This window comes from Gouania willdenowi, chromosome 2, assembly GCF_900634775.1.
Source record: "Gouania willdenowi chromosome 2, fGouWil2.1, whole genome shotgun sequence".
Taxonomy (NCBI): Eukaryota; Metazoa; Chordata; class Actinopteri; order Blenniiformes; family Gobiesocidae; genus Gouania; species Gouania willdenowi.
Window position 1 is genome coordinate 2,535,906 of NC_041045.1, and position 23,474 is coordinate 2,559,379.

Genomic DNA, 23,474 nt, shown 5'->3' on the forward strand with positions numbered 1-23,474 from the left:
TTAGTAAATAATGACAAACTAGACCCAAATCATGCCAAAGATGCCTAAATTTTGAAAATATTTTCAGTCTTTTTGTAATTTTGTGCTTTTTATGAACAGTCTGCTTGTTTGTTTTTAAAACTTGGTTAATTGGGAAAAATATGGTGAAAATGTGACATTCTCCCCAAAACATGTAGGTGATGGTATCCTTGTTAAATAGGAGGATTTGCTTGCACCAGAAGATGACCTCGCCCCTACCCGACCAATGGTCATCCCAGTTGACCCAACTTCTGCAGGTCCATGTCTTGAGATGAGTTTGTCTGTTAAAGTGCGTTTGACTTGGGTTTTTATTTAGTGATTATCCTCCTTTAGAGGAAAATGGTGTTTTCTCTGGCTATAGTTCCAACTCTAAACAAGGAGGAAGTCCCTGCAGTCTTTTCCATTTCAAATGAGATCCAAATCCTGCCTTGCATGTTTTTATATCTCCACTGAGGAATAAAACTTTAAGGAAAGCTCTTTCCTTCCCTCTCCTCATTTCCCCTTTCCTCATTGCTTGCAAGTGCACTAACCCGTGTTGTTTAGACAGAGGAAATTTGATCATCAGTGGCTCAGAGAAAATATGTGCCCCTTTGTTTTCCTCTCTTAATAAAACCTATAGTTCAATCGCAGCATAAACGTACAGCACTTTGGCATTTGGCTGTTCAGTGTGGATTGGAGGGGTTTGGTTCTCCCAAGGAGGTAGAAAATAACCAATCAAAGCCGTAACATCCTGGAACTGTAGATTTTGCTCCAGAGACTGATATTAGATCAAACCTCTGTAGTTTGTTGTCGTCTCTGCAACACCCTATAATTCCTTTTATCAATAAAAAACTGCACTGTAAACTGTAAAACCTTGGCCACCCACTAACCATAAAAGAAAGTCAAGCTGTTTACAGTCAATTCTGAGTATAGATGCTACTGCGTAATGCATTGCCAAGCTAATTAATATTTTTTTTAAAAGTGACAATCATCAAAATGTTGATCAACTTGCCAAGCAAATTTGCTAGCTACGGTTATCGTCAAGATCTAAGAAAAAAATAGGTAGGAAGAGGGGCTATGCATGCTAATAAATGTTTGCACTGTCCAAGTTTCCCTTTTCCACTTTGGCTTAATATCTCTCATGAAGTCAAAATAGGTTTTTTGTCCAGGCAACTTGTTAGCTGAGTAGGTAAAAGGTGTTAGCATAGATGTGTGTAACAATTTGATTGGGAAGGGGTTGAAACCTGAACATAGTCAAATGCTACTTCAAGAGGTCCTGGCTTAAGTCCTGACTTTTCTGTGCATTTATACCTTTGCTATTACCTATAGTTGGTAATGTGGGAGTGGAGCCCCCTCATGCTCCATCAAAGGACACGTCATTGTCATGGCAACAGAACTCTCCTGACATTGTTGGCTGTTGAGAAGAGTCACTGTCATCTTCTAACAGAAGAGTTTGTTCTTTTGCCATGATGACAACTTGAAGAATACTTCTACCTTCTACATACAGCATTCTTACTGGCATTTTTTCTATAAATACAGTTTGTCAAGTTTTGTGTTTTGGTTCCTACTCTCTGTCTGTGGGTCACGGTCTTCTGTTTTGTGTCAACACACCCTGTCTTGTAAGTACAGTATGTGTGTGATAGTGTGTGGATTCCTCCCTCCTGGTTCCATTCAGGTGTTTCTCAATCCCTGATTACCTTCCCCGTGCGACGTAAGGAGTGCTTAAACAAAGTGTATCCGGTCTGTATCTGAAATTTGGTTGGTTTTTGTTTCTTGCTGTATTTTGTAGTTCATACCGCCGTATGGCTGATCTTAGTAGGCTAATCAAATAAAGAAGTTTTGGCATTCAAATATATCTAAATATGTTAAATAATTGAGAAATAGATTTACTGTCAGCAATGGCAGAAATTTTGTCAGATTTAAACTTTTAAAAGGCAATTTTTTTTTTTTTTTTAGTATAGTTTTGAAGAACTTCTATGTCAGAAGCCTGACTTACTTACTTACTTTGAATAAGGTGTTTTTACAACAAGCCCCGCCCTTTGAAACAAACGTGTCCCCATGTTAAGAGTAGAAACTGGTTGGGAAAAAAAGTTGACCAGAATAAGGCAATAAATACGATTTAATTGTCCTTGTATTTGTTGAATCCATCATCATGGACTTTAGTTGTCATTCGGTCTCTCTCCCACTACTTGGGGTTGGTGGGATTGTTGTTTTTTGTTAGGTTTTCATTTGTATGTTCAACATATTGTTTCCCCTGTGAAAGCATTGAATAATAGTATCTCAGGGACCTACCTAGGCTCGTTGGTGTTTGGTGGAAGCACACGGGCTCGATGCACTCCGACTGTTCCAACATCTGCAGTGGAAATGAATTACTGGAGTAGCTCCCCTGTGGCTCCACTGATGCTTTAGCGGCTGCTGCAGAGACAACTTGGCGGCGCTGCAGAAAACCTCTCGCACCTCACGTTCTCAACCCTCCCAAAGCAATCACGCTGCAAGTTTGCGATTTATTGAGACGTTTTATCCAGACTTGACAAACAGACCCGCGGTGGTTATATTTCAATTATCTACTGAGAAACTAGTGAGATTGATCTAAAGCAGCTTGATGGTGTTTTACTTTAGCTATCTCTGATTACTGGGAAAGAAATCATGTACAAATCATGCATAAATATAACTACTGTCAGGAAGAAAACACAGAAGAAGATGCTCTGTATAGTGTCATATTTATCATCATAAATGAGCCTCCTTTTTCGAAAATTTCCCTAATTTCATTTCAGACCTTACTCATTACCATTTTGTTTCCGTTTCATAGGCTTTCTCTTTTTTTTTATTTATTTATTTATTTATTTATTTTTCTCTAATCACATGTCATTACTTGCTGTTAAACCTCCTGAAATCTCGACAAATATGCTCAATATGTTTGAGTTAACTATTGGAAAGTGAGGATAAAAAAATGCATGAAGGCATATTTTGTGTAACTGCAATTTCTGCTTGATTATTATTGTTATTATTATTATTTTATAAAGGATATAACAGTATTCATAGCAAAAATAATAGCAATATTTTCATTTCATGAAGTATGAAATAGACCATTTTGTACTGGGTTAGAAAAAAAGTATGAGTTTGAAATCGTTGAAAGTATCTTATCTCACATATGTTCTGGTACTTTTATTTTGAAAAATGGTCACTTCCACTTTTTCCCTTGACTATTTACTGCGTGGGAGGTGCTAGCAGCACACATGCCCCCACAAACCAGATACGTCACCCCAAACCAACTGGGACAACTTGGTCCAGTATGATAGGTGCCAGTAGTAAAAGTCTTGAGAATATATTCGACATAACCATCTACTAATAGTTCCTGATTTCAAAATGTGAACGTTTTGTATGATTTTTTTTGTTTTTTGTTTTGTTTTTTTATTTGCACGCAAAGAAGAGAAGCTAATGGAGACTAAGTAGGGATAGCTGAAAGAAATGGAAAAATGCAGATAAACCCCTTATGAACAAGCTCTCACTCCCCTTGTTCTCCATCTTCACCCCCTCACCCATATAAAGATGAGTAATGTGTGCAACACACACTGCTAGTAGAGGAATATATTATCGCTTCAGCCCGGATGGCAGTGATGAATGTGCGGGAAGAACTCTGTGCATAGTCACTGAAGCGACTCCAAGGGCCCAAGAGAGTACGAAGAGAGAAGATCACTCAGGGTAGTTTGATTTCTTCTCTTTTGAGCCCACTCCAAGTTGACAGAGTTTGGACACAGCTACCAAGACCACCGTCCCAGTCCTTGGCCGTAAATAACAACTGTAACTCTGGTGGGACTTGTCTCATTGAATCATAGCAAACTTTGCACCCCCTCCTCAACCATTATCTTCAAACCCTTTTTCTGACTTTTGAAAAGATGGGTAGTAAAAGTAAATGTCTTTGATAGCGAGCCAGCTGATTAGTTCACAGAGACCTGCGGATTCATATCAGTTGACTAATATGACAACCTAAATGTAGCGCTCTTGTTTTATGTGCGTCTTTCTCTTTGAAGTTGTTTTCACAGCCCACGCTGTTCCACCGGGCGCTGCTAATATGAAATTGAACAACAAACATGATCTTGTTGACATTGCGCCTCTGTCGTGCATCAGTAATTAGCAGTCCTTGTAGGCAGAGGGAGTTTGTTCAGGGGTCGGTTCAGGGCATCAACCAAAGCAATGTGGGCTTTGGCCAAAGGGTCTTGTTGGTTCACTTGCTTGTACTTCCTGTTTATACTATATATACCAAAGTCTATTCGTACCTTTTTGCTAAATGCGTAGCCACCACATTCCAACCCAATTTATTTCAAACATGTGGAAACCATTACACAATTTACCATTACATTAATGTTCTTGAGAAGAGAGCTGACATTGTTCATGTTTGTGTATGAACTGTCAATCTACAGATACATTAGCTTCCCCTGGGAATAACATGGGTATCTTTAAACTCTAGAAATTTGTACACAACATATATTTGAAAAACAAAAAATAACTTATCTTTGATCTTGGATAACATTAGCAGCAAGGGAGCATTTTGTCTTCAACGTTGAGTGGTTTGAAGTCTTTAGAAGAGTTAGGTCGCATAAGCCAAACACGGTACAAAAAGGTTGTCTTTTTTAAAATATGAAACACGATACACTATAATCATACAAAAAAAACTGAAAGACTTTTAACCTTTCTGTTTTTTAAAGAAAAAAGTTTGAGTTTTAAACCATTTCAAACTTAAATACCAAGGTCTGGGCCATTTTTCACACTAATGTATGAGTTATTTGTTTCCTGCAAACTTTTAATGATAAATTAAACCAACTGCTTTTTTTTTTTTTTAAACCAACACTTTATTTAAAGATTTTTCAGTTTTATACAAACAAACATTTCAAGAATCAGGGCTTGTTCAAACTTATTTTACAGAGATTTACACCACAATGCCAACCAGCGGCACATGAGCCCCCAACTTGTGAAAAGATATCCATAAAATTAAACACACAAAAAAAAAAAAAAAAAAAAAAAAACTAAACAAAAACACATACAATACAATAGGCTGCACAACCCAAATCCTCAAGTAAAAGGTAAACCTTCAACATATGCAATGAAGGACAACCATGTCCTATGAAAAATCATCTGCTTTTAAACTCCCACAATATCATATCAAGCTCTGTTGCTTTTATCATAAATGGCCTTTGAAAGACTTTGTGCTGACCTTGTCAGCAAGGGAGGGAAGATGGCTTTATTCAACTAAAACAAGGTACTCTGGGTAAGATAAGGACAACCTTCAGTGTTAGTTAGCCTTGGTCTAGTGCTTTCAAGATGAATTTATGCTTACGTCAGATGATGGAGATGTGGACCTTGCGCGATTGAAAGAGTTCCATCTTCTCCCTCCATCTTCTTAAATGCACGGGATTCACTTTTGATTTATAATCGCAGCCTACGCATGTGCTAATCACCCCGCTTAATCACTACTGGAGAGCTTCATAAACAAGGCATTCATCTAGCCTAATTGCTGTTTTCTTTGTGCCCTACACACAGAAGGACTATGGAGGCAGGGGGCAGACAGATGTAAAGATTACAGGGTTAGAACCATGGATTTAATCCCAGTCTCATGGAAAATATCAAACTAAGCTTGCGACCCAAGTTGCTGCTTTAAAATTTTTTTATGAAAGGTCAAAACAGTGTCTCTGCAATATAGAAAATAATGGTGTTTGCTGCTGTGCGTAATGTGAGAACAAGCAGTGAACTTTCACATTTCCCCAATTCTGTGTCATCTCAGTTTAATGTTTGGCTTTTCCCAATTAGATGTCAAACATATTGACCGGTAATAGGGTTAATTGAGTTAACTATTGTTATTATTTTGTATTCATATGCTTGAGATGAGCAGAAGGGAACTTTTACGCTGGACTCATGTGAGAATACGTAGTGCAAGATGTTCCAAAACATGTAAATGATGGTTTAGCCCATGTCTATCTCTATTTCAGGATTAGAAATTTGCACAGCGAGATTTCATTGCAAGACTTTACATTTCTGTCTCTTTGGCATGGATTCAACCACCCATTTTTGGAATAACTTGCGTGTAAATGCATGATGTTGTCCGAAAACATGCATATGAGCCTCCTATATGAGGTTATATTCCATGGTATTTTGAATTTTTCTATTTCAAGAAACAAATTTCATATTTTCAGTCTGTTTTCTGTCACGAAAAATCTATTTTAATACTAAAACACTACAGCAAAATGTCTGGTTTCGAAATTAAAGCCTGTAATAAAATTGATGAAAAAATAAAAATAAATCAACCCTTGCAAGAGCCTATGACCTGCTTTCTCCTTCTACACAGTACAATGTTTTTATTGATTTAAAAAGAACCCAACCTGAACCAGTTTTATGCACATTTTTTGCAGATATCCATGATGAGAATGGATTAAAGCCAGTCATGGTTTATATCCACGGAGGATCCTACATGGAAGGAACTGGCAATATGATTGACGGAAGCATCTTGGCAAGCTACGGGAATGTCATCGTCATCACCATTAACTACCGGCTCGGCGTGCTAGGTGAGTCCTCCTTTAAATAAGGCTGGTCATATGGGACTACACATTCAAAATCTTGTTGAAATCGTACAGTTCGGCTTTTAGGCAAAGTGAAGTTTTCCTGTGACAATATTCATTTCAAGCGCTAGACCTTTGAAGATTACCGTTGACTTCTCAAAACTGTATTACATTCAAATTTAAGCGGACTTATTTCTTGCAGATTAAATCAGTTGGTAAAAGCAACAATGTTCTTTATTTTCAATTGAAGTGATTGAGTCGCATATAGGCTGCTCGGTAGTTGTTGTTCTGCTTTATTTGGTAGATTGTTGCTTCAACCATATCACAATAATCAAAATTTTCAAAAAAATACTTTGAGCCTTAATTCGATTTCTTACAGTCGTTTTGCCAATTTTGTTTTGTTTGTTTCGTCATTTTCCAAATTAGCTTACTGACTAATAAACTAATAAACTTCCTGAAGGCTTAGTATTTATTGCATGAACATCATGTACTTAAAAGAATTACACTTTGATGTTACCTTAAGGCACTTGATACACTATGACATTAATAGATAAAATATTGCAAGAAGTATTGGAAAGTTATCCTTAGAAGTTGCAGAGGAAACACAACCCAAGTCTCTAAATTGATGTTTGGGACCGCTGAATACTTAACTGTTGCATGTTCACGAATGAAACTAGCACTAATCTCTATCAGTTCTATCAAAAACATATGTTTTGAGATTTGATGAATGTTATTTGCTATTTGTTCAATAGAAATGTGTCATGATGTTATGTTTGGCTTCACTAAGTAGTATTGCAGCTCATGTAGGACATGATATAGTCCCTCACAAAGCAGACAGTGTTTACAATTAGAGTTGGTCGTTTCATTGATGAACGATCCGGGCTTGTCTGTACTAACTCGGATCCAATGAGTCCTTTGAGACAATGATGCTAAGTGCCATAAGCATGTAAAGTGAACAAAGTCACCATAAACAATGACGGGCTTAAATGATTCGGGTATATTCATTCTTAGGCAGAAACATCCTTAGCTATCAAACAGTCAGGACTGAGGACTCAAATAATCTGGTTAAAGGGCGCAGATCAGGTCAATCTGATTTGGGACACAGCTTCAAATGAACCGGATCAATTTAGTGAGAACCTAAGATTAACCCGTTTCCATTAAATGAATTCCCCAGTACTGTTAAGGAAAGGTTTTTGCGTTTTGACTTGAACCCGTCTGGACAGGAAACGCTAATGCAATGAAACAAGGCGTGAAAGGCTCAAAGCTATACGTTTAGTATAATAATGTTTGTTGATGGTAATTGTCAATCATTATGTCCTACAGCTGAGCTGCCAGATGGATCCTTTTACGCTTTATTCAAACTCTTTATACCTGAGTGAGTTGGGTTTCCGGCTTGGCAGTGCTTCTTTCGGACCTGCCAATCAGCAGCTAATGACTGCGTAGGAGGCGTCTCACTGCATTAATTCCTTTATTCTATACACATAGTGTGGTCTCAAAGGTTTTCCATGCTTGAAGCAGACGCAGATTAAATGAAAACTCTTCGCTTTCTTCCTTTCTGCATTGATGTAATGACAGTGCTAGGCTCCAGAGCGGGGGAACACTAATCAGAGATGATATCTACAGGGCAGTACTCAGCATCTTGTTTTGGCTTTGCAGCTCAAGCCCAAATAAAGATTTTAGTCTGGGATATTCGTCCCCCAAGAAAGAGTTTGGAGGGAGCCAGATATTATCAATTATTTTGAAGGAACTTTTTCTCCAACTGAAAGTGTCCTTTATTCTCTTAAGTGGGAAAAAACCCTGCACCTCTTTGAGGGCTTTGTGGACTATGACCTCATTATTCAGGCTGCAGACTCTAATTTACTAAAAGGAAAGGACATCCCAACTTGTGTTAATTTGCTAAGGCTGCAATGTTTGCATTGGTGTCAGAGGGACATTTATGTCCATAGCTGTAAAAGGGGTTTAATTAGGTGATGCAATTTATTTCCCCTTAACGTTTTCTCACCAAAAGCCTATTTTTAGATGGGGAACATTGTTTTTGTGTAGATTTGTTCATTTTGTGCAAGTAAAGGATGAGAAGAAACTGATTCAAGGGAGAATTTTGGTTTCAATTTGAATGTCTTTAGATAAATCAAACTGTACATCGTTTTCCAGGGGTGGGAATCAATTTGACCATTTAATTTACTGGAATGTGAGCTAGAAACTACTATTCTTGGAGATGAATTCAGTTGGTAAAAGTAACCTAGCACTTTATTTTACCATCGACTGAGTCACATATACGCTACTCTATAGTTGATGTTCTGCTTTATTTTGTAGACTGTTGCTTCAACTATATCACAAAAATCAAATATTTCAAATAAATGCTTTAAACCTTAGATTGAGCTAAGTGGGAATCTATTTTTCGATTTAATTTACTTGAATTTGAGCTAGAAACTAGCTATTATGCTAGCTACGAGGAATGTGTTGCTCACTATGAACAACTTTATGGGTTTTTTTTTGAGCAAATTTACTTGGTGGCAATGATCGCAAGCATTACTCTCCCACTCCCCTCTCTTGGTCATTAAGGGACTAGCGAGGCTTCATCCATTCTCTAAGACATTACCTACCAAGTATTATGGACATAGGTTCTACGATTTTCTGTGATTACAAAAAACAGATTTATCTGCTTGCAACAGAGTTGGTAATATGATAAGGAACTTACCCTCACATGCATGTTTTGGAACATTATCACGCATTTACTCACAAATCATTCCCGTAAACGGGTGTTTGAATGCTTAGCAAAGAGATGGGAAAGTCAAATCTCACACAAAATCTCACGATACAAAATTTTGTGGAAGGATGGACCTCCAAGCTAGGGTAGGCGATTTTCTCCAGATACACTTTTTAAGTTTTTGGTTGAAATTGTCTTTATGACCTGATCTCATGTGCTCTGAAAAAGGAACGAAGAAACTTCTGAAATAGAAATAACTATATGACATGGACTGAACATTCCCCTGCATGTTTTGGGACAATATTACGCACTTCCACAACATTTTTTTTTTCTCGGTAAAATGGGTGGCTGAATGTCTATCGAGTTTAGCAAAACAAAAAAATGTAACGTGTCAAATCTCGCACAACGTAATCCTTCTTTGACGTTCCCTTCTAGAAAAATGAAATACAATAGTTAACTCAAGTAAGCCTATTAAGCATGTTTGGCAAGATTTCAGCCAGTAATTACCTACCTTAATGGAAATTAAATCAAAATAAGAGGCTTTATGTACTAATGCAAGATAAACAGTCCTGCTCACATACATCGTTTCATCGATTTTCTGGCGTCCAATGGAAACAAATTCTCCTGATGACAGGTGCACAATGTGCTTCATTGTTTTTTCTAGTCTTTGTTTGGCCAGAAATGTCAAGAAAGAAAGAATCCAAACCACAGAGCTCAGTCTTTGAGTGGTATTCAGGTGTTTCTGACATCCCCTTTATTATTGTAAAACCCATTTGTAGCTTCTTGCAATGTGGTTTTGCTGCTGTTTGCTTTCACGCACACACACGTGCACACCGCCGTGCTCTGCTTACCATTTGTTATAGGCTGGGCTGTCTGCACCAGTAACTATATTTAGTTGCCTAAGAGCCAGAGGGTAAAGGTGTTCTGGAAAAGTGTGCACTGTAGTGAAGGGAGAGAAGAAAAAAAAAAGAGGAGATGATGGATGGAGAGACGGGGAGAATGCAGATGAGAATATAGACTACTGATAAAAGAAGGCAGCAGACTTTATGATAAAAACATGTGTCCCAGATTTACAACAGTTCTAATGGAGACTTTCCATATTTAGATATAAAAACAGGAGCTGCTCCCTGCGAGTTCATATTGGGTTTTTGTGCCGTGTTGTTCGTCTCTGGAGGGCAGTCATCTGGGTACTAAACAACGTTCTCTATTGTTCCACTAACAGAGCTAAACTGATTTGTTTGAAGTTGTCTATACCGTGTCACTATAAGGGGATGTTTGACTATTGGTCACAAGGCTATTACAGAAAATTGTCTTTACATTGTTGTGTTTTTACTCAACTACCTGCCAAAGAAGGTTTTAATAGTGAGCAAGCCAAACACATGTTCGTTTTTACCTCTATAATTGTAAGACCTCCAAATTTCCGTGATCGCAGAAACGGACGGAAATTCATAAACGGAACAGAAACAGAAAAAGCAATATTTTTATATTATTTTTTTAACTAAATCAAGCAGAAATTGCAATAACCCCGACATGCATGTTTTGAGACAATATCGCAAATTTAAAAGTTATTTTTCACCGTAAACACAAAATTTTAAATCTTCCGCAAAATGTTGCTTAGAAATGTTGTGATATAATGGAAATACCTCCTAATGTGAAAATTACTATTTGACAAACAGTAAACCCTCTGCTACGTGTTTTGAGATTTTTATGATACTTTCCCCTGTAAAACAGGTGGCCTAAAGGCTACTAAGGATAACAAAAACAGAGGTACAGTATGTCAAATCTATGTAGTTTTTCTTCTACAGCAGAGAAATATGAAATTAATCACAAACGTTGACTCAATTACCATGATTTTAGAAGGTTTAAAAGCCAGTTGTGACATCTAATTTAATAAAGCCAGTGAAACGAAATGGCAATAAATAAACTGATGTGGAAGTTACACGGGAATGGGTAAACTCTGAAACAAAGTTAGAGAAATTTCGAAACAGAAAATCAGAGGCTCTTAAAAGGTGTTGGAAAATTAGTATCCATATTCACACGGGATGGATTAAAGTGTATCCAAGACTTGTCTTTGTTGTATCCAGCTTAGATTGGCCTCAGCTCTGTGTGATGGTAATAACTTTAGACGGTGGAAGGTTGACTCTCTTACGATTTCTATCATAAAACATCTACATTCTTAACCAATTCTGTCTGTCTGTGAAAATCACTAGAGGAAAACCCTTAACCAGACTAGTTTTCATTCTTTTACTGAATTATTATCAAAGCCTCATTGTCATTCTAGTTGGCAGACTCAGGCAGGACCAGTTTATAGATGTAGAAACCAGAAAAAACGTGTTTTTCATAATATAAGACCTTTAAATGTTAGAATTCGGTAAACAAAGCAACTTGAATCTCCGTTCTTAACCAGAGATTTCCCAGATGATGATGAAACTAATCTGGGTTTCAGATTGTATTGTCACAGTTTTGCAATCGTCACATTTATTTATGAATATATAGTAGGTTGCAATACCGGAGTGGTATGCATCTACCTTTATTTCTTCGTAACTGCCTTTTACCCAGAAACTAAAACATAGCTACATCCTATGAATCACTGCCAGATTGAAAAATATATTTCTAGATATGTTTGCAAAGTGCACATTTTACGTCTGATAATCCTATTAACAGGTAACTAATTTATGGCATTAAGCTTTTAGTAAGGTAAATAGTCATTTAATACCATCAGCAAAACCCCTTCAAAATAAAAGCAGAAGATCTCCCTGACAAACCCCCATGATCCACTGAAAAGGTTTTAATTTGATTGTTTATTTTTGGTGTTATTGATGTGTTTCCTGGATCCTTCTTGTGCATTTCACCCCCTTGTCTGTGTGTACATGCAGAATGCATGTGTTGATCTTTGTCCCTTTGTGCTGTCACGGGTGAATCCCATTCCCCTCATTACCCTTCCTCTTCTATTTAAGAAGTGCTTTGCTCCCCATGTGATTGCTGCTTAAATAGCTACAATGATTTGTTTTTGCGTTACCAGTTTGACATTTTTGATTATTTTGCTCTTTGTTTTCCACCTTTTTCTTAATTTTTGATTAAAATAGAGCAAATGGGTCAATCAAGATGAATATTTAAAGTGATCATTTCTGGCCAGGAATGTTCAATAACATCCAAGCAACTCGACTCAATCCTGCTGCGTTGGTGACAATTAGCGTGTGCAGCACAGCGCGATCGCTCCGCAGTTCCAAACAGAGTGCAGGCACCAGCATTGCCCGATTGAAGAGGAGTGTGGGGAGTCATTAGACACTCATCAGCTTTCACCCTTCAACCTCACACACCCCGCTCGACAGCTAGCATTGTCTGTATCACTCACACCGTTTTCCCTCGCAGCATTTTCCTCTGTTGGCTTATACTGCATCCATTTATCACGTCTGGAGACACAAGTACACATGAGTATTTGAGACAGACCTTAGGATTATTTCATCCAATGATGTATGTGTAGCTTTCTTTTCAACTAATACAACACAAGTTATTAAAATCACTAATATAGTTTTTAAAAAAAAAGCTTACTTTGAATTTGAAGGTACACCGTGTACCCTTCATTCTTTGGTTATTCGGTTTTTTTTTATATTTAATTTATTTATTTATTTTAAACTCTGTTCTGTTTGTGAGATATTTGGATATTTACGAGGAAATTAGAGTGAGAACTGATGTCCATTGGTCCTGGACTATAGATCTTAGAACTTCTATGATTGGACACTTTAGAAAAAACAATTGCACAGCCTTTTGGAGGGCAGTAATACTATTTATTTTGCACATTATAATACGGCTAACCAATAATGGCAGCCGTCAACACACGCGGAAGTTGATCACAAGAAACGAGGAGCACCAGTAGATTCATTACACCACCTCTGGTTTCTTTAATCACCTATCATGTGTGCTTTTCATAATATCCATTTTTTGTTTTGATTTATTTATGCATTAGTAATGTTTCAATTCATCATTTCATCAGTAATGTGACTTATACGTTTGTCCTTTTTTGTCCGAAAGTAAAAGTTCCCACCCCCTGTCTGTCGGTCCTCTCTGTGTGGCGAGATTAAAACATGAAGCTCTCGTCCGTAGTTTTCCCGTAAATATCCAAATATCACAAAACAGAACAAGATTTTATTTTAATAACAGAAAAACACTGCTGGTCTGGTTTTTGATTTTCTGTAATTGTGTTTTGGTTTTAAGTCAGTAAAACAAAAAAAACACACTGTTTATTTTTTTGTTTATTTTAATTTGGTTTTAAAACGGGATGACCAAAGAATGAAGGGTACACAGAAGGTCCCTAGGTCACCATTTTTTAATGATATATTTTACGAGCATCTTATTCTCAGAGAGTCAGAAGAAAATTCTGCTATTGAGCAGTAAATGTTTCATGCTCAAATGCATGTCAATCTGATCTTGGGGGAGTCTTTCAACCATATTAGTTTGAACCCCATCTACCTATAAAAGCAATGAGCGTGTGTGGGTGTGGATGGGTGGGTGGGTGTGTAGCAAATATCTCCCCGACGCGGTGCGAGTTCGACCTGAAACTTGGTCAACGGGTTCCAAATACCCTGAGTGTGTGTATCTGTTATTTTGGAGTAATTTGGTAATTTCATATGTTTATTTTAATTTTATTTCACTTCTGGACGGCCCCGAAAAATGAAACATATTCAACTTTTGACCTCAGGGTGTGAGGGGGCGCTAGCGCACCATCTATATCTATTTCACTGCACAGCTCCTCACCCGAGCAAGAATCACGTGTGCGGCCAGAGCCAATCGCTGCGCACACAGCCAAGCAGACACGAACTGTAAACACACGAGTGATAGAGAAGAAGATAGTTTAGACCGAGACACGGGAGCTCTCTGAATAGATCATTTGAAACCGTCAGCCACTGGTGAGTCTTTCGCAGACGACTTTCCCATTGTTTAAACCATAGAACTGTTGCTCAATAACGCACTGTTTCACTAGAGTCGATATTTCAATCCGTTCAATTCTTCATCTGGAAAACTGCAGATTCTCTGTGGTGCCGTGCATGGAAGTTAAGCTCTGACCACTTGGTTCAAAGGTAAAAAATGATTTTTGTTTTTTTTAAAAAGACAGCCGAATTGTACATAATACTTTAATTTACTTACTCACTCGTAGTTTGGTGATTAACGTTTTGTTTTGAGCAATTTTGTTACTTTTCTGATTGGCGCTACAATGTCTATGGAGTTCGGTTATCAGCGTCTCAAACATTTCACGGGAACACACACACAAGGTATTTATTTATTTATAATAAAGATATACTAAATGAGTAAAATAAAACAAAAAACTAAACAATATTTCTATAAAAAGTACACAAAATTACCCCAGAATCACTCTATAATGGCAACCAAAAACAGAAAATGTACAAAAAGACAACTGAAAGATAAAAAAAAACACACAAAATGACTCCAAAAAACATACATTACAGAAAAATACACCAAACAAAAAATAAAAATGATTCAAAATACACTAAATATAAATATTTATACAAAAAATGACATTACAATGGCAACAAAAAACTATAATTATACAAAAATATACATAATGACTCCAAAAAACAAACATTACAGAAAAATACACCAAATAAAAAAATTTAAAGTGAGAATTAAACCAGGGAAATCACACACACTTTTTTTACTTAAATAAACCCTTTTATAACACTGCAGAGTACAGAGTATGTACACCTCTTTGTACATCCAACCGTCAAACACATACTCATTTGGCCATAATTAACTCTACTTAAGCTCCCACATGAATGCATACTTCTGACGGGCACTGTACTAGTCAGTGTAAAAGGAGGGTCATATATAGTATGTATTTAAACCCACAGTAAACAGTACATTTACGTGGTAAACCTGTCATAGCCGACAATATGAGACAAAACCTCACCACAACAATCTGATTTTGGGAAGCAACAAAAAGAAATGGAACAGTAATTTTTCATTTGATCTATCTTTCAGGCCACTTAATTCACAAAGATTGTTCGTTTCCACACCCTGATTAGCTCTTTAAACATTGTTCACTTTAGTATCGTCTTCAAGAGTACTTTTGTTCATGCTGGTAGATTCTCTATCGTATTTTTGCCATAAAGTAATTGTAAAACCACTTAGAATTAAGGCTGTGAAAGTACTCGTGTTGACTTTTTGTATCATTTTTACCAGTTCAATTAGCTCATAACGGTATCAGCTGAGACCAAAACACTCAGGTGTTGAGAAAAATACTGGGGGCTCCAGTCTGTCAACTTTCATTGAAAATGGGAGCTAAACGTGAGTTCATCCGCAGAGCGTCACTATGTAGAAACCTGTTGTTGGCTTTGAAGATGACATCACAGCTTCTACTCAGCAATTTTCAATTTTTTATTTTATTTTTTTAAGCATTTTTCACAATTTCCCAAATAGTTAAATTATTAAGTTAGATTCCTAATGCATTACATTGTAGTGGTTTACCTTGGTTATCCCTCCCCCCCAAAAAAAAAAAAAAACCAACCACCTTTGGTTGAAAAACAAACTAGTTTCTAAAAAAATCTACATAGTTCCAATTCAACATTTTGTTTCTTTGCACAACAAATGCTTCATCTTGACATTGGAAAGTATTTCATAATAAAGCCCTTTTCTATATAATAACTTCATGACTCATTGTTTCGTTTACTAAGCTCACAAGTTGCAAGGATTCATGATTCTTGCTTGATAACTGCAATTTGTTCAAGTTTTCATTCACATCTCTTCACCTATTCAAGGACTACATCCTTTCCAAGGATGTAGTTGGTGGAAGTTAAGTGTTTCTACTTACTCGCTTATGTGTGTTAGTAATGGTTTTTGTGGATGAAATCCTGGTTGTTCGCACTCACTTAGAGCAAGGCCGTTAACATAATGCTGAGCTGAAGACATCAGTAAGTGGTTTTCTTTGTTGGAACTTTTCGATGCAACAGTGCCAGTACATGATTTAAAAGTCCGTGAGAGCACAAAGTTGAAGGTACATGGAAAGGCAACCTTGAGTAATGTACTGGTTTTGTCAAAGTCTTGTTTGAGTTGAAAGCAGAGAGATTTCGCCGTGTTTTGAGTATCTTCAGCAGTGCTGACCAAAAGCAATTTGGTGTCCTAGCCGAGATTTTTTGCCTAGGGCGCATCATCACCGTAAATTCAACTGCCAGTTTAGAAATCCTCACACAGGAACCTCATTATCTACGTTTGAATATTTATTCTGTTTCTAGAATACCAAATGAAATAATTGCCATAGTTTAATAGTTGCCAGTAGAAAATGACTGAACATTGGGGATTTTGGACACTTTTTTAACAGATTGTTAAAAAGATTAAATGTACCCGCCAATTAATTGACTCATCACTGAAAACACATCAGTTTACAGTTGCTGTGGATATCTAACATTTTAAGTGTAGGCCTCCGTAGATCAATAAATCAAAGGTGTTTCTTCCAAAAAATGGGACAATTTACTCACAAACATCAAAAGGTTGAAATTGCCGGTCGCAATATTGTTTTTGACTCCATCACAAGAAATCTGTTTGACAAATGGTCTGTGACTTGAACTTCGGAAAAGGGTTAGGGTTAGGGTTAACCCTAACCCATTTTTACATCCGAGGCCTTCAGATAAAGGCAATGGGCAATTTAGATTATTGCAAATTTGACAGTTCAGTTCAGTTTACAACCTTCCAATGTTTCATCCTTAAAGGTTTGTGTTGTGAAACTAAATCTCATTCATCTCTGGGAAACATCATCAAATTGCCGATGGTCTCGTACACATCACCACAATAATGGACTTATTGTCCTGATGCATCTCTTCGGCCCACAGGTTTGCATCTCACAGTGCAGCCTCAGTGGGTCATCAGAAAGCGCAGACTTTGTCTCCTGCAGCCAGGGTGCTGGAGGTGCCAGATAGAGGTCTTTTGGATAACTCTGAGTGCCATCTGGCCTAGGGACGCTGTCACACGAGCCCGAGTGACGGAGAGCTCTCTTAATCTGCACTGGGATATGTCAGAGGCACATGGCACTCCATGTTGGAAGTACACCCCTCCCCCACGCTGCCCATTGTGGCCAGACGTGACACGACTAGTGATGGCTGGCTGATGGAGATGCTTTTCTTCCTACCCGTCCAGACCAATGACTGCGTCAAATTAGGAGATCTGTCATTTGCGATAATTTTGACATTTGTGAAAAAAATTGATGATGATTGCATGGGGTAAAGGTTGTTGTGTAGTTAGCTAGGTAAATTATTGACAAAGAGAAATGCAATAGTCACCTTTGAAATTGAATCTAGTGAATGTGAAAGACTTCAAAGCACTTCTTTCTTCCTTGACCCCAAAGTTTTCCAAGCACGTGTTTTTCCCTTCTTATCCATTGCTTCCCCATTACGCCTTTCTGTTATGATTAGGATCTGTGTGTCACAAACTAGCTTTTTTTTAGGGTTCGTTGAGTATTTTTTGGAAACTTTGGAAATTCATTATTTAGTTCTGCCCTTGGGTTTTTGAGTTTGTTGGTCTTCTCTTCCCTTTTTCTTCTCTTTCTATGGGGTGTGTGTGTCGTGGGTTTGGAATCTGCTTTCGTATTTTTGTGTCATCTAACTCTGCTTCCGCCAGAATCCAAGATTCAGAGTTAACAACCATTTTCAGTCGGGTTTTACTTCACTTCACAGTTCATGATGTATTTCTTGTTCGCTGTATTCTTGTGTCTGTGGGTCAGGTACACGTGTTTTGTGAGGGAGGCCTTTAAGTTTGTAATTGTAATTTTTGCAACAGCGTGACTTTTGTTGGTTTTCCAACGGTCTTTTCTTTGTACTTGATTAGTATTAATTTTTCATTCAGGGTATTTACCTAAATCAAAAAGTAATGCGTTACTGTAAAAATGAATGTTTTAATTACATGTGAAAAGCTTCAAATGCTCCAATGAATGCCCTTAAAGCCTTTGTCACTACTTTTTTTAAATTTTTTTTTTTTGAAATGTAATACACTGACAGTTTCCCTTTGTATGCATTTTCATCACCGACTGGTTAATTATCTTTAACCACAACATAAAGTCCAGCACACATCATTGTTATTACGTTACACATTTTGTGTCCCATGTGCCACTTTGACATGCTATCATGCACGTTAGCTGATATATCACATTACGTGTTGTAGCTCCATCAAGCTGTAGCTGGTTAACAATCCATCAGTTAAAATCTACCCTCTGTTGCATGGATAGAGTGGCTTAAATCACTTTAGGTGTGTTCATTGAGCTCTCCTTTAGCTTCTATCTTAGTCGCAATCTCACAGATTAGAAATAAAGTTTCTGGTCGTGGATAAGAGCTTTTAGCACAGACACGTGTTACATTTAACTACAATTTTCTTGTCTTAGTCCACCAGAAAAAGACAAATCGAGTAAACACATCCACATATAACTACAGTGCAACCAGCCAAAAAGCAATTAGTTTACCAATTTAGATAAAAACAACCCAGTAATGCACCATACAGTTATGTAGCAGTGTTAAAAAGCAATGCGTTAAGAGTGCTAGTTACCATTACTAGTTTCTTTGTAACACGTTAATCCCAACGATCGTCTCTTTGTAAAAACACATTACAAAGCACCCATTTGTGTAAAAGGTGCTAAATTGATTTGATTATGCAAAAAGACGTACATGTCGTCTTAATAGCGGCTAATGCTAATCTTTGTTATTGTTAAAGAACCTGCCAGCAATAATTACTAGCCACCAGCTAACCCCATTGTCTCAAAAAATAGCTAATTGGGGAATATCACCATATACTGTAGACATTTATTTTCTTAGTCAATTATTAATGCACAAATAATTACAGCATCGAAAGTGCAACTCATGCAAAGATTGCTGCAGTGTCTTCAGGACTTGCAATGGCAGTCAAACTCCATAATCCAACTAACTGCCTCTTTGCTTTGTGCCAGTTCATCAGCTGATTAATAAGGTTAACAAATATAACCATTGCAAATACCCGTTTGAAAAAATGAATACTGAAAACACAAAAGCTCATTATTTTGTGAATCGTGTGGACCTGGGGAGCTGAGAATGTAAAGAAAAAGAGGATAATAGGCTATTCTGTGTCTCTGACATCAGTACATTGACTGCTTAGAATGAGTCAGTCACCTTGAGAGAAAAATCTTTCTCAAATGAGACAGCGAGGAGGAAAATGAAAGAACATTTATTTACAGCTAGAAGAAGATGACCTCTTGCAAGAAAGGGGCTTTTTTTAAATGGAGATCGTTAATAACGGTATGATGTAACTCTGGTGAAATGAAAGTGTAAATGCAGCTATATTTTTTTTGTTTTATTTTGAAACACTAAACCGAACCTCGCACCTGTTAACTCCATAAGCTATACACAGAGATGAAGGAGCAGCTGCAGCTCTGCTACTCTCACTTCATGCTGCTGGATGTTCATGTTTATAAGTGTGTGAATATATTTATATAAGAAGTTCATGCTTATAAAGATATTTCTACTGTGAAGACTGCTGCTGGCGACGAGTCTGCTGTTGATTGAGAAGCAGGCTGAAGTGGTCAGTTTCTATATGTATTAGCTATGATGCTAAGAAATGCTAATTCTGTAAAGTAGCTGATATCTGTTGTTTTGTTTGTCTGAACTTAGTTCTATGGTGTTAATAAACATCAGTGAAGGAACCGGAGGCCTTCATATAGACTATATAGACAGTCTGTGAAATAAAGAGTACAGCCATGGTTGACTTAATAGCGATGGAAATAATTTCCACTAATCTTTTTATGACTGCTAGAGTTTTACTGACTAAAGCACCTCTGAAGACTGCTTTAAAATATAACAGAGGGAATTAAAATTCCAAAATTTGAAAAACAGAAAATGGGGTTCCCTGTGTGTTCCTCGCTACACGGGGTCACCAGAGATCTTAAGTTGTGCGCGAGGCCGTGTGAAGTCGCCAAAGATATAGTTGTGCATCTTAAATTAAACAAAATCCTCAGAAATGTGTAATTTGGTGTTAAAAACTAAAAATAAACATGAAGACGTTCAATAAGCATAAAAAAGTGTAATTGGTGTCTATACTGTCACAACACACTGCAGTATATACAGACACCAGGGTTTGTATTTGATTTTATTCAGTCCAGTGTGTGAGGGCTGGGAGCTTTCAAAATAAAAGAGTGGAAATAGAATATGCATTATAAAAACCTTATTCTTTGTTTATGGTGCTCATTGGCATCACTTTTAACCAATCCCCAATTAATTACTTGGCCACCTAGAGTAAAGTATTGGTTTGATACCTCTCTCATCTCTTGTTTAGAATAAAAAACAGCAATTGAGTTTGTGATATATGTGCATTTTTTTTTAAATTTGCATATTTAAAAATATGCAATTTTTTTTCTGATTATTTACAATAATAAGATAAAGTTCATAAATAGAATATGCATAGTTATCTGCTAAAGTAGACCAGTAATTAGCTAGTTCCATTGCTAACATGAGTTATCTAGAATTGGCTTGATTTGAGTTCCCTCCGGGTTTTTAAGTGTTTCTCCTGTTTTTACGGCCTGACAAACATCTTTTCCTATCCAGTGCTTCTTGAAGTGGCTCTGCTTGGTCGTGCTCTGTAAGAGACCTCTGTAGAAGCCCCGTGGGTTTGATGCTCAGCTTCTCAGCAGCCTTCACTTCCTCCTTCTGTCTTTGCAAAGACAACCATGGCTGCGAGGAGAGTCCACTCGACTCTAGAAGTGCCCGTCGAGTTGTTGGGTGACTGCACAGGGAGATGTGTCCTCAGTGTAGCCGTTTTATGACAACGGTCAGCGGCAGATATCCACTCCGCTCGTAAGTCGCAAGATGAGGTGATGTCTTTTGACATGCCACAGAAAGCCTAAGAGAGACAGCCACTGAAATGCGATTTTCCTCTTGGCCGGCACACAGGAGGAGGAGTGAAGGATGGATGGTGAACAGTCATCTGTCGCTTTGGCAAAACAGTAATTTCCATGACAAATGGTGCTCTGTGTGTGCTACTGACAACACGTGTGCCTCTGACATAATCTTTATCATCAGCCTGGTCCTTTCTCTCTCATTACACCAGACATTTTGTCTGTTTTTACCCGATCCAACGTATTGACCGGGACTTGGAGAAACACTAAACTACATCATCCATTTAGAAATAAGCAAGCCTGACTTGAAATTGACAAACAGCTACCCTGAATATAGTAATACATTTGTTTGTAAAAGCTCAATAAAAAAATCAGAGTAAGTCAGACGTGTCAAACAGTAGTTAAGGGGCCAGATACAACCATTTTTATCATTCATTTTATTATATTTCCCATTAGAGGGTTATTTATCAAAGAGTCCAGATAACAGAGCATTTAATTTGTGCTAAATTATCTTAAAGGCGATTTGACTTACAAGGCTAGAACCTCCAATTTTTCTTATAAAATATCCCAAATTCTCTTTCAGGGTTTAACCATTTCCGCCTCACATTACGCTATCAAGCTACATCATCTTTCCATGCTTAGGTGACTTTACTGCTTCTTACATTTCCCAGAATTAAACATGTGTAATAAGCTTAATAGAGTAACTTGTGTTATTCATTTTACATTTTATGTCCTTCAGATGATTTACAAAATTGGGATGGTTGCAAGAGCAACAAGCAACCTCTTTGTACCAGTGCCTTCTCAGATTTGAATGCATAATTTTCTAACACACTTGTTCATCACAACGCAAAAATGCAGTTCAGGATAAGCTCTGCATTTATTTTCAATCACCAGTTAACACGATTACTAGTCTCACCGTAACACGTAGCGAACGGGTTTAAACAAATTTATGGGCGGAATTACATATATTGGTCTGTTTGTCAAACTTTCTTGACATTCAGTCACCTGTTCTTTTTCTGTGAAAAATGTCATTGTCAATATTGGTGTCCATACTTATCCAGGTCCGGGTGGCGGGGAAGAAATCCCAGATGATTTTAGCCACTTTCACGAGTTCCACCGAGGCCGTCCTAAGGCGTTCCCTGGCCAGCCGAGAGATATAATCCCTCCAGTTTGTGCTGGGTTAGACTCCTCAGCTCGACTGCCCAGCACACTTACTCTCATCAACGGCCTCCCATTGACGTGGAGAAGCACAAGTAGTCTTTTTCTGAAACCTTTGGCCCAGCTCTCCACTGTCTCTGGTTTTAAGCTTGTTCACCAGTTGATCTGGATATTCCACGCAGCCTATGTCAACTGCTTTGGCAAATTCATACTTGGATATTTCATAAGAGTCTTAATCCCCTGATTTCTCCGTCAATCCACTCAAAAAGCACCATGAACCTCCACCCCCACTCCCCTTTGGTATGAATGAAAGCACTATTGGCTCATTCTAGACACAAATCCAGCTGAAAACTTTGTTGCTTTTGCAAAAAAGACTGCAGAAAGAACTTCCTTGCATCTCAATAGAAATGTCTAGAAAGAAACAACCTGCACAGTCTCTAGTTCACTTGTTAACCTACAGGCTGAGGCAAGATAGTGCAGAAATGTGGAAAAAGTTGACAAATCTTTGCTAAAAAAAACACTGCATCTCCCTTTAAACAAAGCGCAAAGTTTATTTACTGCCCTGAAATGCCTTTAGACCCAATTAAACAGCCACTTACAGACATTCTTTGATCTAGTGTCTCATCTAAACTCATTGTAAGTAGAGCGTATGTGAGGCCTCCGACCCACTCGGCTTACAGATGAGCTCAGCTCCTTCTCTCTCTGTCTCCTATCGCACTCCGTTTGCTTTTATATTTTGTTGGAAGGTCTTTTATATAACCCAAGCCTCTGTGTTTTAAACCAAACCTGGCTTTTAAAGGTCAGCGTTGTCACAGCCTTTCGCTCAGTCTTTGTTGTAAACTGAGAAAGCGGAATACATTGATATTCATGTTGAAGACATCCATTCTCCACCATCTCTGCTTGCTGAAATACCTGCAATGAATGTAAATGGATGTTTAAAACGCAAAGGAAATGATACAGTTCAATACAAACTCTTGCTCACCGAACACAACAGATGCTTTGCAGGGATTGGGGGGGGGGGGTCAATACCCCAGATGGCTTTTTTCTGGGAGAACTGTGTGCATTATTATGCTAAAGCTAATCAAATTTCTAAAAGCACAATGAACTCAGTCAAGCTCAGTTGTTCTATGTCGACCTTCGCTGTTCAACAGCATTCCATCTGGTTTATAAAGGTCAAGTGCTAGCAAGGAAATTTTAGCGATTC

The 23,474-nt window shown here is 37.7% G+C and overlaps 1 protein-coding gene across 1 annotated transcript in view; it reads left to right on the forward strand.

Annotated features, from left to right (window-relative positions):
- Positions 1 to 23,474, forward strand: part of nlgn4xa (neuroligin 4 X-linked a) — a 105,832-nt gene that overhangs the window by 48,978 nt on the left and 33,380 nt on the right. Inside the window, exon 3 of the mRNA XM_028472427.1 lies at positions 6,402 to 6,554. Within this exon, the coding sequence (XP_028328228.1) occupies positions 6,402 to 6,554 (153 nt within the window). The remainder of the gene's footprint in view (positions 1 to 6,401; positions 6,555 to 23,474) is intronic.